Source organism: Callospermophilus lateralis, chromosome 16 (genome assembly GCF_048772815.1).
Source record: "Callospermophilus lateralis isolate mCalLat2 chromosome 16, mCalLat2.hap1, whole genome shotgun sequence".
Lineage (NCBI taxonomy): Eukaryota > Metazoa > Chordata > Mammalia > Rodentia > Sciuridae > Callospermophilus > Callospermophilus lateralis.
The window spans coordinates 49,222,657-49,237,292 of record NC_135320.1 but is presented as its reverse complement, the minus strand read 5'-3'; the positions used below and the strand labels follow the sequence as shown (position 1 = coordinate 49,237,292).

At 38.2% G+C, this 14,636-nt stretch overlaps 1 protein-coding gene across 5 annotated transcripts in view; it reads left to right on the top strand.

The window, feature by feature from the left end:
* The window catches only part of Runx1t1 (RUNX1 partner transcriptional co-repressor 1), a 138,400-nt gene that overhangs the window by 120,486 nt on the left and 3,278 nt on the right, over positions 1-14,636 (top strand). For all 5 annotated transcript variants that reach the window (XR_013088909.1, XR_013088908.1, XM_076835680.1 and 2 more), the window contains 2 exons: positions 3,898-4,088; positions 13,878-14,636. The exon at positions 13,878-14,636 is cut by the window's right edge. Coding sequence is in view for 3 of the 5 variants with exons in the window: in XM_076835680.1 (XP_076691795.1) it covers positions 3,898-4,088; positions 13,878-14,153 (467 nt within the window). In the remaining 2 variants the exon portion in view is untranslated. The remainder of the gene's footprint in view (positions 1-3,897; positions 4,089-13,877) is intronic.

Sequence of the window (14,636 nt, the reverse complement as noted above, 5' to 3'; positions counted from 1 at the left end):
GTATGTTGCTTACCTATATAGTATTACCTGATTTATGGTAATAAGTCACATGATTTCTCCAAGTTGTTCAAATATGCTGAATGCCAGATACCTGAGAGAGTTGCTACGTCTTCCTCCTAACCATTTTTCTTCTCCATTTTTAAGCTGACAGTGCATCTTATTCAAGTAAGAGGCATAAAGAATTGCCGTTTGGACAGCAGAAGGATGACTTTTTATGTTGAGAGGGGAGAGTCTTTTCCTGTTCCCCTTACTCAATGTGTATTTAAGTTAAATTCTTGATAGTTCTTAAAGAAAAGTTGACAGTAAGGTCTTGTGTAATCCAAATTCCTTCTGTGCTATTACCTGCTCAAGTCTTTGTTAGACTGCTATTAAGTGAGAACAGATTTTTCTGAATATACCACCTTTGTTGGAAAGTCAACTTGAATAGCTAAGCACAAAGGAAGTCCTACCATAAGTGGTGAGCAATTGGAAGCAGATTCAGAACTGTGCTGTGTATTTTCTACTTAATCAGTGTTTTTTTCTACTTGATATGTTATAATCTATTGAATCTACCATTATTTTTCTTCACTGTTTTGTGGGTCTCTGAACCCAGTCTTCATGCACTTTTTGTTTGGCGGACTTAAAGAATAGAAAAAGAACACTGCTTTTTTTTTTTTTTTTTTTTTTTTTTTCCCTGTTGTGTCACTGCACTCTTTAAGACAGGTTAATCATCGAAAAAATGTTTTTAGATTATTTAATTTTTAGATGTGGCTATCATTGATGATTTGTTAATAGTGCAGATTAAATTCATATTCTCACAGTAGTGCTCCTAATATGCCACTTAAGAACAGTGGTAGTGGTTGGGAGTTTTCTATGGGTGCATGTTAAATTTTAGAGAGTATATTAAATTTCTAAAGTATGGATAGCAGTTTTATCTGGAAATCTCCAATAACTGCTTATACTATCCATCTGCTTATAATATCCATATCTGCTTCTTAAAAGACATTACTGGTGTTCTCAGTGTCAAGACAGCCAACCTGAAGAAGACACCAAGGGCATAATGTGACATCTGCACTCAGCTTGTTAAAATTTGAAAGCTTTTTTTTTCCCTAGGATTCTAAAATTGGCTGTCCAAAAACACTTTTTTTTTAAAAAAAAAAAAAAAAGGAAGAAACCTATTAAGTGTGTCTTTGCAACGAAAGTACTACACATTGTCTTTGAAGCAAAAGTAAATAAAATTTAAAGCACTTGAAAAATACCCAAGTGGTGGATCTCTAAAATGTTCTAAATGTGATGCAGTCTAGCAATGCATCCTTTTACATGGAAAATAATTGCAAAAAGTATATATTGTGTTTGAAATTGTATCATATAGTTTTTGTACCATTTTACTTTGCAGTGATTTCAAACTTGCATAAAAGTTGCAAAAATGTAAAATTACATTTTACATTATTTTAAATGTAAAATATAAAAATTTTTCTTGTAGATTCTTCAATTTACCATATATGTGTGTGTGTGTGTGTGTGTGTGTGTATGTGTGTGTGTGTGTGTGTGTGTGTATGCCCACACACAGCCATTTGAGAATAAGTTTTAGATTCAATGTCTTTTTATCCTAAACATTTTAATATTTATTTCCTAAGACCAATATATTCTTTCTCACATAACTATAGAATATTTACCAAAATCAGGACATGAACATTGATACTACACTATTATATTTTTTAGCTGTGGACACAATACCTTTATTTAATTTGTTTATTTTATATGGTGCTGAGGATCAAACCCAGTGCCTCCTCACACATGTTAGGCAAGCACTCTACCACTGGGCCACAACCCCAGCCCAATACTAAATTATATTTCATCTACAGACCCTATGCAGATTTTGCACATTGCTCTAATAATACAGCTTAATATTGCACATTTTTAAAGATTATAAATCTTACTAAATGTTAAACACATCAGTTTTTCCCTAAAAATAGTATTTTTAAAAACAACAGCAAAGATAACAAATGTAACTCAGCAGTTACAAAGGATCTTTATAAAACTGGAAAATAATCTAACATAAAGATGGTTTTAAAATTGCAACTGAATGTTTTCTTCAGTATATTTCTTTTTAAACGATCAGAGAATGTTTGCAGTTGGTAATAAATATTCAAGCACCTTGCAAATGTCCTACCAATTCTCTTTGCTGATCTGTATATGCCTGTGGGATTAGAATAGGAATGCATAATTTAAATATAAATTGCCTGATTTGCATATACAATTAGTCAAGCTACAGCTTTGATCGTAAGCAAAAATTATTGTCCTGTATTACCACTTAGATAGAATTTTAATTCACCTTGAATATTCAAACTAAATTAGACCCTGGCTGTGTAGTTAGAAGGGCAGTCCATCCCTGGTGTCATTTAAGATGGGGTAATAAAGGCATCTTTCAACTCCTGGTAAAGAAGATGCTATAAGTTCTGTCTGCAATACCCTGATTCTATCCAGATTTTAGTCACATACCTTGAAGCAACTAACAAAGGCTTAACATATTTTGGTTAATATTTCCAGTCTGGATCTTTCTCTTATACTTTAGTTGGTAAAACCTAGTGGACAGTAATTGCAAATGAAAGTATTTCAGGTATGATGCTGCCAAAGTGACAGAGCTACAAAAGTCAGGGCAGCAGATTACTAGTAGGGAGCTTCTGATGGTCCTCACATCATGGGCTACAGATATGCAAAATAAACCTTAGGAATTTAAGAAATCCAGGGAGTACTAACATCTCTTACGTTTTTAATCTACAGTAAAACATTTTTATTAGGAATCTATGTTTTTAATTAAACAGAACATTTAATTAAGGTGGTTTTTAAGTGGGTGAAACAATTAAGTGCAAACACTTGAATGAAACATGTCATAATTAGTTTTAATAGAGTGTTAATTGGTACTAGGTTTGCCAAGTTAATAATTACTGCTTATTAAATTTTCAATTAATCATTGTCATTTTGCTTTGAATAAAGATGAAAATTAGATAAACTAATTCAGGAGGAGGATATTTTCCCTTGTTAATTAGAACGTTCGTTAATTTTTTAAAATGGAAATTACTTGTTTTACTTGTCAATCTTATGTTATACATTAGTTGAGTATTTGCACCCTTACTACAGCCAAAAAAAAAAGAGCTAATTTGACACCTTGCAGGTTTGCATTCAGGCCTGATCATTTGGGGTTGTAGTGTATGATTCAGTCATGCTTGCTGGTGCAACAGTTGGTTATGCAGAATCATGGTGTAGATTTGATGAAATCCAAGGACAACTGCTTAAAACATAGGAGATTATTTTTTTAAAAAATTTATCATTAGGTCTATATATGTGCTTTATAAAAGCACAGCTATATTACTCAGAAAATGACTTAAAGAAAACTGGATCATCGGTTTCATCGATTTGATTTAAAAGGTCTGTATTAATTGCTAAGTTACCTTTTCACTCGTTTGTATTTTTTGCCAACAAAATTATTATTTGCACTCATATCTGGATACATGTAAATTTTTTCTTCTTTCTCTGTTGTTTTTTGAGAACTTTACCTGTGAACATTTTATATTTATATAATCTTAGTGTTGTGAACTACCTTATTTATGTGTCTGAATGATCCAGGAAGGTTTCTGTGGGTATTCTTGCACTTGGTGATACACTGGTCTCAGATTCATTTCTGGAGATGTTGGTTTGGTAGAAAAGTTGTAGCAATGTTATATGCATTTCAAAAGTTAAGGAAACATCCTCATTCCTGAGTGAATTTCAAAGATCTGCTATTTTCTTAGCCAGAACCACCCAATAATTTGGGTGAGAGTCATGCCTGTTGGATAAAATTCTGTTAAAAAGGGATCAGTGTCCAAGATCCTGGACTGAGAGATGTTCTCTTTTCTGGTTCACCCGATGGGCACACAGAGGAGGCCGTCAATGAGGTGAAGCGCCAGGCGATGACCGAGCTGCAGAAGGCCGTGTCTGAGGCTGAGCGGAAAGCCCACGACATGATCACGACAGAGCGAGCCAAGATGGAGCGCACGGTGGCGGAAGCCAAGCGGCAGGCGGCAGAGGATGCGCTGGCGGTTATCAATCAGCAGGAGGATTCGAGTGAGGTAAGGCATTTGGTAGAGCTTCCAAGTGAGCATTACAGTTTTCACTAACTAAACTGCTCGTTTTTCAATCCAGAAGATGACAAATAAAAATTTTTGGAAAAAAATTTCAATTTGGGAAAGTCAGAAAGCACTTGTGGAATTGACCAAGAACTGGTCAAATTTTGTTTTTTTATTAGAGACCTAAGGAAAAATTCTTGGCCAAAAGTGATTTTAAAATGTTTGATGATCAGATTAAGGTGAAATGCTTCACCTCCCATCCTTGGGACACTCAAAACCCGACTCTGTGCGTGTGTGTGCACAGGCGCATGTGTACATGTGTATTGATTGTTTCCTCCTTAAAGGAATTTAATAGAGTTGTATTCTGTAAGCTATGGTCTCTGTAAGCTATGGTCTCCAAAGACCTACTGCAGCACTGGAATCCAAATTAGTTCTATTAGGCCTAAAGTTAATGATAAAATGATATTTGCATCAGCTAAAGAGTTCTAAAACATTTTACAGTCTGTATTTTCATAATGTTTGTCATAACCATGATGGTCATTACATTGCTATTAGAAATAATATTATTTGGTATAATTCCCATGTAATAATGATCACACATACACATAGACACATATGCGCTCAACATAGTATGAATGACTCAAGGATCTAGGAAGTAAGTAACTAAAATGTAACAAGGTACTTTTTACAATATAGACTATAAATCAGAGCAAAGAAATGTTCCATGTTAATTAATACAGCATCACAATCCTCAACTCTAAAGTAACTTTAGATAAAAGACTACAATTAGCTAGTCTCACAAAGCTGAACTCTGCAAAGGCACGAACTGATAAATCAATGGTCTACTACAATACATATCTATAATTTGTGAGGGAGAGTAAGAATTTAATTTGTACCAGGCTTTTCTGTAGATGAAAGACCCTGCGGGAATCACTCAATGCCCAGAGTTTCTATTTAATGTGTAGCAGATGAATAACAAGGGGACAAAAGGAATTGATTTTCAACATTTGAAAGTTTCTCAGGAAGAGAGGGACAAAGGAAAGTTTATCTACCCTTTAACTGCTGGCTTTTCCATTGTCGAATTAAACTAGACAGAAATTCAATTTTATTGGCATCTAGCAGCTAAGATATATAAGGACTTTGTTTTGTGTTTATGTGTTTTGAAAAAATTCATTAGCATCTTTTGAAGAGAACTTGTATAAGTTAGTAACATTGTAAGGCACATTTGTCATTCTTCAGATATTATCACTTTCACATGAATGTTTTAGGGCTGTTAAGAGCATTTTTTTGTAGGTCACTAAAATCTAAAGACAAATGTCTAAGAAGAAATTGTGAATTAGTAAGTCTTTACGTTTGCACAGTAATATGCTGTATTTCTTCAGTATCTATAAGCTTTGTGTCTTTATTCTAAAACCTATGCAGAAAAAAAATATGATTTTGACAACAGTCTTTATCATTGTAATATTTTGTATCGAACAGATCTCAAGTCTAAACAGTTCCCTAGGCTCTTTCTGGACAGCAGAAAACTCTGACTTCCTTGGGCTAGAAGAGAGTGCCCTTACCATGGCTGAACCCCAAAAGGAAGGAGAATTTGTTAGTCTAGTCCAGGACATTTTAGAATTTTCACCTAATTTCTGTTTTTTTTATTCAGGATTTATCTTAAATATTAACCATTCAACCCCAAATTCAGCCCACATAGCATTGTGATTTAGACACATTGTGAACAATTCATTTTTTTTAGGAAAAAAAAGACCTGGACATGATAGTAATTGCTTCGAAAAAATATATGTATGGCCATTAAATGCAACAGCTATTGATTTAAAAACTGCATTCAGAAATTAATGGACCTTCTTTTTGTGACCTACCCAGGGAAGTAGGTTATTTGCTACATATAGAATTAAACTACATTCATTTATTCATTTATTCTTTCAACAAATTACTGAGCTTTTATTATATATCAGGGACATTGCTAGCACTGAGGGTACAGAAGTCACCGATGCATGTTAACTACAGTTCAATGGGAGAGTTGGATCACCAAATTGTAAGAGTCATAATAAAGTTTAAAGTGAAGGCTTCCAGTGCTTAAAGCTAATCAAGACTGGATTAACAACTGCCCTCCCCACTTTCCTCTACCTTATGATGGTTCCCCGGGGCAGTGGGCGTGCCCCATGCAGGGGACAAGAGACAGGATGGGAAAGGAAGCTTTGCTGGTCTTTGGAAGCATGATGGCCTTGTGACTGATGGGTGTTGATAAGGACCACTCAGACTGCAGTGTAGCAAGAAATTAGAGGAAATGTAAAAAAAAGGGACTGTCTCAGTGTTTCAGGAGGACGATGGGTAGATGAAGATGATTGGTAGTGGTGCTGGGGTGGGGAAAATTGGGTGTGCTGGCTGGAAACCCAGGAGATAGAATGAGCAAGAGAAAATGTGCTTGTCAGGAAAGAAGTGGGCCATAAAGGGTTCAGGGTACACACATCAGTTGACTCTACTTGAACCACTTTCACAGACTTGCTGGCTTCAGTCTACCCAACGTAGGTGTAAGGGTGCTGGGGGAGACAGCCTTTGCTCATTTTGTGTGTGTGCATAAGCAACACCAGTTAAAAACTTTTAAAATCTCTAATCAATTATTGAATCCAGCTAGACAGGTCTTCTCTGTTTACTGGAAAGGGCAAATAGAGCACAGAAGCTTAAGTAGTTCATCTTGTGGAATATGAGAACTGGGGCTGTGCATTGAAAGGTGAACTGCAAATGACCCTGCATCCTGGCTTGAGTAGGCCAGTCCCAGTTTATACATGTCATCCTCATGTAGTTGCTCAGAGTGGTTCCTTCCACTCTCAGGTGTCCTGGTTTGGATGATGTTGTATGGTCACAACATTTAAAGGCCATGTTCAGCTGATTGGATGATCATCTGCTCTGTGGTAGAAGGAATCCAAGGGCAGTGCCCCAAGACTGGATTCTGGCCCACCTCTGTTGCCATCTTGGGTTCTTGAGCGAGTCATCTTTCACTTTACCTGCCTGACTGAGTTGTTTAAAAACCGTTTTAACAGCAATATTATATAGTGTTTGAAGAGTGAAAACTCAAGGTATTATTATCTGCTCATATTTCACACAATCATTTTTTTTTTGCATATTTGAATTTATTCAAGTTTCCACAGTGATCCTTCACACAGTATATGCTAAACTTGTGCCTGGAACAACATCCCCTTCTCCTTTTCCCCCTCTTTATTTGAAGCCACCTCTTATAGACATCAGCCCACCTCTTATGATCAGGTGTATAATTTATATAATTCACATCTGCAAAAAAATACATGTAGATGATATAAATACACACGTTATTTCGTATGTGTGTATTTTGTAAGGTCTTTATAGAGACTTTGAGAAAGCACTTGTGCTTCAGAATTAGAACACTAGAGTTCTGTCCCAGTGTGCTGCTTGTTTTTAAGTATAGACATCTGACTACTTCTCTCTATAATTTCTGCATTTAGCTTTCCTCCTGTACCTTAGTTTTCACATCACATAAAAAGGAGCTAGTCATTCCCTTCATGCTTAGAAAAACCTGTGGTTCTAAAAAGTTGGCAGCATAAGATAGAGAAAATATGGAAAGAAGAGAGAAGAGCTGAAAATGTTTCACTGAGAAGACCAGAGGGAAGAATGCCCAGAGCAAGCATGACTAACACAGGGGTATTACTTGTGAGGGACAGAGGACCCATTTTAATTTATCATCCAAACTGGGATGCTTCTCAGAGTAAACAGGGTGCTCTTGCTGGGATGGACCACTCCTGTGAACCTGGCTGTCCATCCCAGGCACCAGGAATGGGGGGGTTCAGCAGCAGGGTTAAAAAAGGTTCTGTGAAGTTTGTTTTGCCTGTGATGAAATGAGAAGACCTATAATAAGTTTCTGTCCCGGTGCCAGGTGTGGTACAGAGCTGCCTCATATACTTTAGCTCTTTCTTCTCATACCAGCTCTGACAGAGTAAGATGCTTTTTTTTTTTTTTTTTTTTTTTAATTTGCAGGTAAGAAAGTTGTCTTGAAGGGATTAGGTCGCTTGTTCAGCATCTCACAGTCAGTACATGTGAGCTGTCCTAAGCCCAGGTTGCCTGCCTTGTGAGCTACCTTCTTAATAGTCACACGGCATTAATAGGAATTATTTTCCCCCAGTTGTGCACTAGTGTATCTGTTTCTTCACTGGACTCTGCTCAATTATCTCTTCCTAGTTCCCTAGCTTTATTTCAGTTTATAGACTAATGATTATTATTGCTTGCAGTTAGAATTACTCTGTACTTGGGACAGAACCTAAGCAGTATGATACTTTCTGTACTTTTTATAGTGAAATATGTGTTTCACCAGGAATGTAATGCCAGCATTAGCCTTCTTTATATTTTGGCTTTATTTATTAAAAGACCCGCTGTTTGATTCCATAGGTGTTCATGGGGTAGTGGACAAAGAACAGGCCTTGGACTGACTTTGAGTTGCTTATTTCTTGGAGCTTTGGTTTTCTCACCTGCAAAACTAGGATAATGTTTGTGACCCACTTTGTAAGGTGGTTGAGGGATAGACATTAGATGACAAGTATTTAATATATAAAAGTTTGCTTGATCGATGAGGAGAGAGAGAGAGAGAGAGAGAGAGAGAGAGAGAGAGAGAGAGATGGATGGATAGATAGATAGATAGATAGATAGATAGATGGATGTGGGGGGGCAGTTAAGAAATGATCCTAATAGGAAAGGTCCGAGAAGATTCAGGAGTAACCATGAGGTAAGAAACCACAGGATGGAGACTAGAAGTCAAGACTGTGGAGTTCTGTAGAGTTCTTTGTGTAGTGGTTGCTGGGGCTGTAGAGCAATTTGCAATCAAACCTTCAAGTCTTGGGAGTGGGCGTTACCAATGAATGGCTCCAGAGTCATGTGCAGGGAACACTGACTTACAGGAGCACCCTGGCGGGGCTCCATCCAAAGCAGGGAATTGAGAGAATGCAGCTCAGGAAGATGAGATGGACAAATGGTTTTGGGAGTTATTCACTTACGGCTGAGGGTTGAAATCAGATCTGACAAGGGAGCAGAGGAAGGAAGGGGGATATGTGTTGGTTGGCCCTCCCCCTTTGAGAACTACTTACAGGGAAATAAAGAGGAAGTTACAGTACAAGAAAGAGAGTTTCAGTATCTTGGAAATCAGAATCAGGAACATTAAAAAGGAGGAATGGGGAAGTGCTTAGTAGTGATTAATCTTAAAGTCTGAGGATGGTGAGGATGGAGGTAAAAATGCTTTAGTTACTAATGAAGTAAAGGGAAGAAACGTGACGTTCATTCCCTGTAGCAGTCATGCCAGTGGGGAAGGCATCCAGTTTGGACAGGGCCACCAGCTTCCTGTAAAGGCAGAGAGGTGCTGGGCCTGGAGCAGGGGTTTATATACTCTTGCTTTCTTCTACCTCGAGCCAAGAGGAGCCAGTGAGGCTTCTGCTGCCACTTCTTCTGGACCCCCTGATCCTCAGACACTGCTCAGGACATGACCCTGAATGATCCTGTGCAGTTCTTATTTCTGCTCTACAGGTACTGTTGCTCCAGGAGTCGAAGGAACTTGCCATGAGGTTCTAAATCCACTAAGTGATGAAGTTGGAATGGAACACAGGTTAGCCTTGTTCTCAGCCTGTGCCATTTCCATTACGCACCAGGACATCTGTCCTCGATGCCTCCAGTTTCCTGCTCTAACCTTCATCTACTTTCAGGGATTAAGGGCCCATCAGATCTGTTCTGTTCCAACAATACATTTTAAAAAATCTGAAATTGACAAAATATGGCATTTGGGAAAGAAAATTTGATTTGCAGTCCAAATACCTAAAGAACTCAAATGTTGGGCTACATTATTTCTTTTCTTTGTAACTTGGAGCAAGTTTTTTTTTTTTTTTAACTTTGAAAGTTTTAGGGACCTTAGTTTCTTGAGCTGCAAAATGAATGTGACAGTGATTTTCAATTGTCAAGTGAGATGCAAGTTTATAATGTGATTTCAGTGTGCATTTAAGTCAATGTGTTGCCTTCTGTAGAGTTCTTTACATTTGGAAAATTTTAAATTTGTAATCCTTCCACTTAAATTTACTGAGCATTGATTCTGTGTCAGACCCAGAGAAACATAAAGTAATTCAGGAGAAAATCTCTTGTCCTTTTCAACAGTAAGGACTTGAAGGGATATATTTTGCTGGTAGGACAGAAAGACCATTCTGTGTTTCAGAAATAAGATCCAGAAGATTCAATCTATCACCTCTATGTCCTCATGTTTAGTATATTTAGTGAAGTGGAGGTTTGGGTTCAGCCTTAGACTCTTCATCAGAGTCACAGCCCAGCTTTGGTCAAATGACTTGTTCTCATTTTTCAGTCAGAGAAGAAAATATTCTTTATTCCAGAAAAGGAATATAGATAATATAGACTAATATAGTCTAATATAGACTCTAAACCACATGAGTTTAGGGAATGAAATATACTGTAAAAAGAGTATTTCTGAACTTTTTACACACTATCACAGTAATTTCAGTCACTAGCATCATTCCTGAGAACCTTGAAAGAGAAGCTCAGTTATTTAAAATAAAATAACTACTAGGCTCTACTAATCTGACTATAAAAAGCAGGAACTGAAACATGTAAAATTCGATTAGTCATTGACCACATTTATACCTTCCTTTATGGCTGTGCCCCTGTGTGTTATAGACACAATTTGCAGCTTCCACCTTTGTGGGCTGAAGAAAGCTTGGAAACTTAACATGATCCCACTTAGAGTACTTACAGGATCCTGCACTGTCCTCTCTTCCTAGGATTGTGATTTTTTTAGAGGCTGAGTGTCCCTGGTCTGACATCAGCCCTACAGGAGGAAGCAGGAAATGCAGTGAAGCCATCTGAGAGAAATATATTAAGAGAAAGCATCTTTAGTTTTCTAATGAGCTTTTAAAAAGGAATATGCACTTGGAAATTTTTGTTAGTTGAACATGTGCTAAAGTTCCCTACATGTTCATTGCAATACTGTGTCAAGAGCAATAAAAATATGCAAGATTCTTTTTTTCCCCCCTATCAGATCATTTAATTTGTTCTCTGTTGTACCTTCCTAGAGCCGAAGGTTGTTTTGTCCCAGTGGTGGGTGGTAAATGAATACAATCGAACAACATCAGAATGAACTAGAGGTAAAACTAGCCAGAGCCCTTAAATCCTGGATCAGAACCAGGCAATGCTAGGCAAGAAGCCTCAATTCCCAGCAGCTTCACGATCCAAAACATCTGTTTCTGTATTTGGAACAGTTCCACTTTTTTTTATTTGTAAAATTGTTCCCATCTTTGGAAACACTTTAAAAAATAAAGAAGTCCCCATTCTGTCTCCTCTTTCCACTCCCCAACACATGCATTTGTAATTACCTGGTTTAGTCTGTGTGTTTAATCAGTTTAAATTGAGAATGTTGCATACATCTGATTTCAATCTGAAGGAGCCATTGAGTATTGGGCAGTTACCACCCTTGTGTCTGCCAAAATGTGCCGCTGCCAAAAAAACGGATAGGACTCACACCAGGGTATTTCCTAAAGAAGCCACTTGACTCAGATTAGATGTTTAATTTCCTTAAAATATTGTTTTGGATTTGGGTCTCTGTTCTCTAATTGGGATTTTCTGATGTAATTTAGGAATATCGCTTATTTGCTGAGTTTGTTCCAGAACCCAGCTGGCAATCTTCTAAAAGTTAAACCTCAGGGAAATAAACTTCATTCAGAGCGCTGAAGTGTCCTATCTCACTGCTTGGAAGGGTGCATCGGGCCCACGTTTATTCACATCATTGTAGAACCATCATCCATGCAATGCAGTGGAATTAATTTGGGAGAAGAGGGCTTCTAGTTATGATAATGAAGCCTCTGATAACAGATTTACAGCTTTTGAGATATTTACTTTAACTCAAGTAGAAAAAAACTGACTTTGTTCTAAGTTCCAGTACTGCTTATTTTAGCTTCGTTTTAGCTTCTAACATTCATGTATCGACCAAGTTTCTAGATCTCCTCTGAGTTCATATAAATGTCTCTAGTGGGTAGAGTTTGAGACCATAAATTCTTTGTGTTTTTTCCCCCCCATTGGGCCATAATTTCTGAATGGTAAAGAAATAAGAATGTAGAGCTAAGCTCTTTCTAAAAGTTTAAACCGGAATTCTTGAGTTTGCAGCCTTCTGCCATTCAAAAGCCTCGAGGTGTTAGAAAAGTTAGGTTTGACTGCTAACAGTTGTGTGCACACTTTGCACAGTGGTAAAGGCTCACACACCAGGGGATGGGCTGATATCCCACAGGGTCCTTTTCAGTAGGCTCATGAACCCACCTTGAGCCACATAACCAGCATGTAGAAAGTAAAACTAATGTAGAGAACACAGTGGGGACACTTATCTATATCAGGGCTTTAAAAATACATTTGAATTGTAACATAACTACATACCCTAAGCTTGTTGGAGTTACCAGACTATAGTGAGAAATTTGTTTTGCAAGAGAATAGTCAAAAGTGAAGATGAAGAATAAAATGCTGCATGGCGGAAAGTTAAGATCACTTGGCAAAGCATTTCACAGTGGAATTGGCACTGCCAAAGGAGCTAGGGACATTTAAACCATGTAAATGAACATTTTAGAAGTTAGCTTTCTGAGATTCAGCCCCCTTCTGAAAGGGCCCCTGAGTTACTGTCTCAATCTTGTCCCTTACCCATTGCTCTTATTTTCCCTAAGATCTGTCCCAGATAGGTGTTCTTCGCTCTCTGACCTCTGTGCTTTGATTCACGAGATGCTCTCTTATAGTGTGAGGCAATCTCATCTGTGCCTTTTTCACGTCTTGCAAGACACCACCCGAGATGGGCAGCTGACTTTCTAGGGTCATAGTTCAGTTCTTCTCACTCACAGATGAGCCCCAATTTCTTCTGTCTTTGAACTTCCTCAAGTTGCAAAGGAGTTGCACCAGGCAGAAAGTGTTGTATGCAATGAGAATTGTTATTTATCTGGTTTCAGAATTTCTCACTTTTTCAAAACTAAATCATTAGGCCTCATCTGATTTATTCATTTTACAGTTATTAATCCAGCACCTACTTGATAGGTAAGGCACTGATGTTTAGAATATCAGCAAAAACAAACCAAGGATCCTGCCCTCCAGGTTGCTGAGGTGAAGGGGAATGTTTTAAGACCATTCTTGCATTTGCTTATGTTACACCTAACAACTGAAGTGGAAGAACCAAACACACAGAGAGGTTACAAGTGCCTCGCCTCACCCTGTCTAGCCTGGGGTTGAGGCGGGAATTGAATCCTTTGTCATACTCCATTGTATTTCCTTGAGTCCAGTGCAGACGTCTGGTGTTTCCTTTGTGATTCCTGCTAGTGTCTGGAAGGAAGTTGCTTCTGTCTAGGATGGTGTATGTGTGTCTACCATCATGGTACCAGTATTAAAAGGGGCAACAATTTGTATATAGAAATTGCTGGTTAGTATATTTGAACAGGGAATATTCTAGATGTGAAGATAGCCAAGCCTAAAAAGAAAGGACTTTTGAGTTAATATTGAAAGGAGGCTCTTCCTCTACTTTGTTGGATGCTATAATGATAGCAGAAAAGTTAGGATGATGATTTCGCCCAACACTCCCTCTTCTGTGTGTTCAGCTCGTAGATTCACATACATACACCTACAGCTTGCATCCCAGCTGTGTAGCGGCAATGGTATAGTTGGGCACGGTACTGTCTAATGTATTTATCAGACTTTTGCCTCAACCATGTATTCATTTGGGATCTCCCTTTCTTCTGCCATCTCCTTTAGAGTTGCTGGAATTGTGGCCGTAAAGCAAGTGAAACCTGCAGTGGCTGTAACACAGCCCGATACTGTGGCTCCTTTTGCCAGCACAAAGACTGGGAAAAGCACCACCACATCTGTGGACAGACCCTGCAGGCCCCGCAGCAGGGGGACACGCCCGCAGTCAGCTCCTCTGTCACACCCAGCAGCGGGGCCGGGAGCCCGATGGACACACCACCAGCAGCCACTCCGAGGTCGACCACCCCGGGGACCCCTTCCACCATAGAGACAACCCCTCGCTAGACACGGACTCAGAACTGTCGGAGGAAAGACAACACAACCAACGTGAAACCAATTCCTCGTCCTCAGATGCTCAAAGTCGTTTTTCTGTTTGTTTGTTTAGAGATGAACTATCCTATTTCAGTACTTCAGCAAGAGAGAACCTAACTGTTATCTTGAGGCGGTAGTAAAACACAGAGGGCCAGTAACGGGTCGTAATGACTTATTGTGGATAACAAAGATATCTTTTCTTTAGAGAACTGAAAAGAGAGCAGAGAATATAACATGAATACTAGATTTGACCTCCTCCCTGTTATTTTCAAGTAGCTGGGATTTTAAACTAGATGACCTCATTAACCGATGCTTTACCAAACAGCAAACCAAGAGATTGCTAATTGCTGTTGAAAGCAAAAATGCTAATATTAAAAGTCACAATGTTCTTTATATACAATAATGGAAAAAAAAAAAAAAGAGGAAACCCCTCAAGGGCATGAGCATTGGATACAG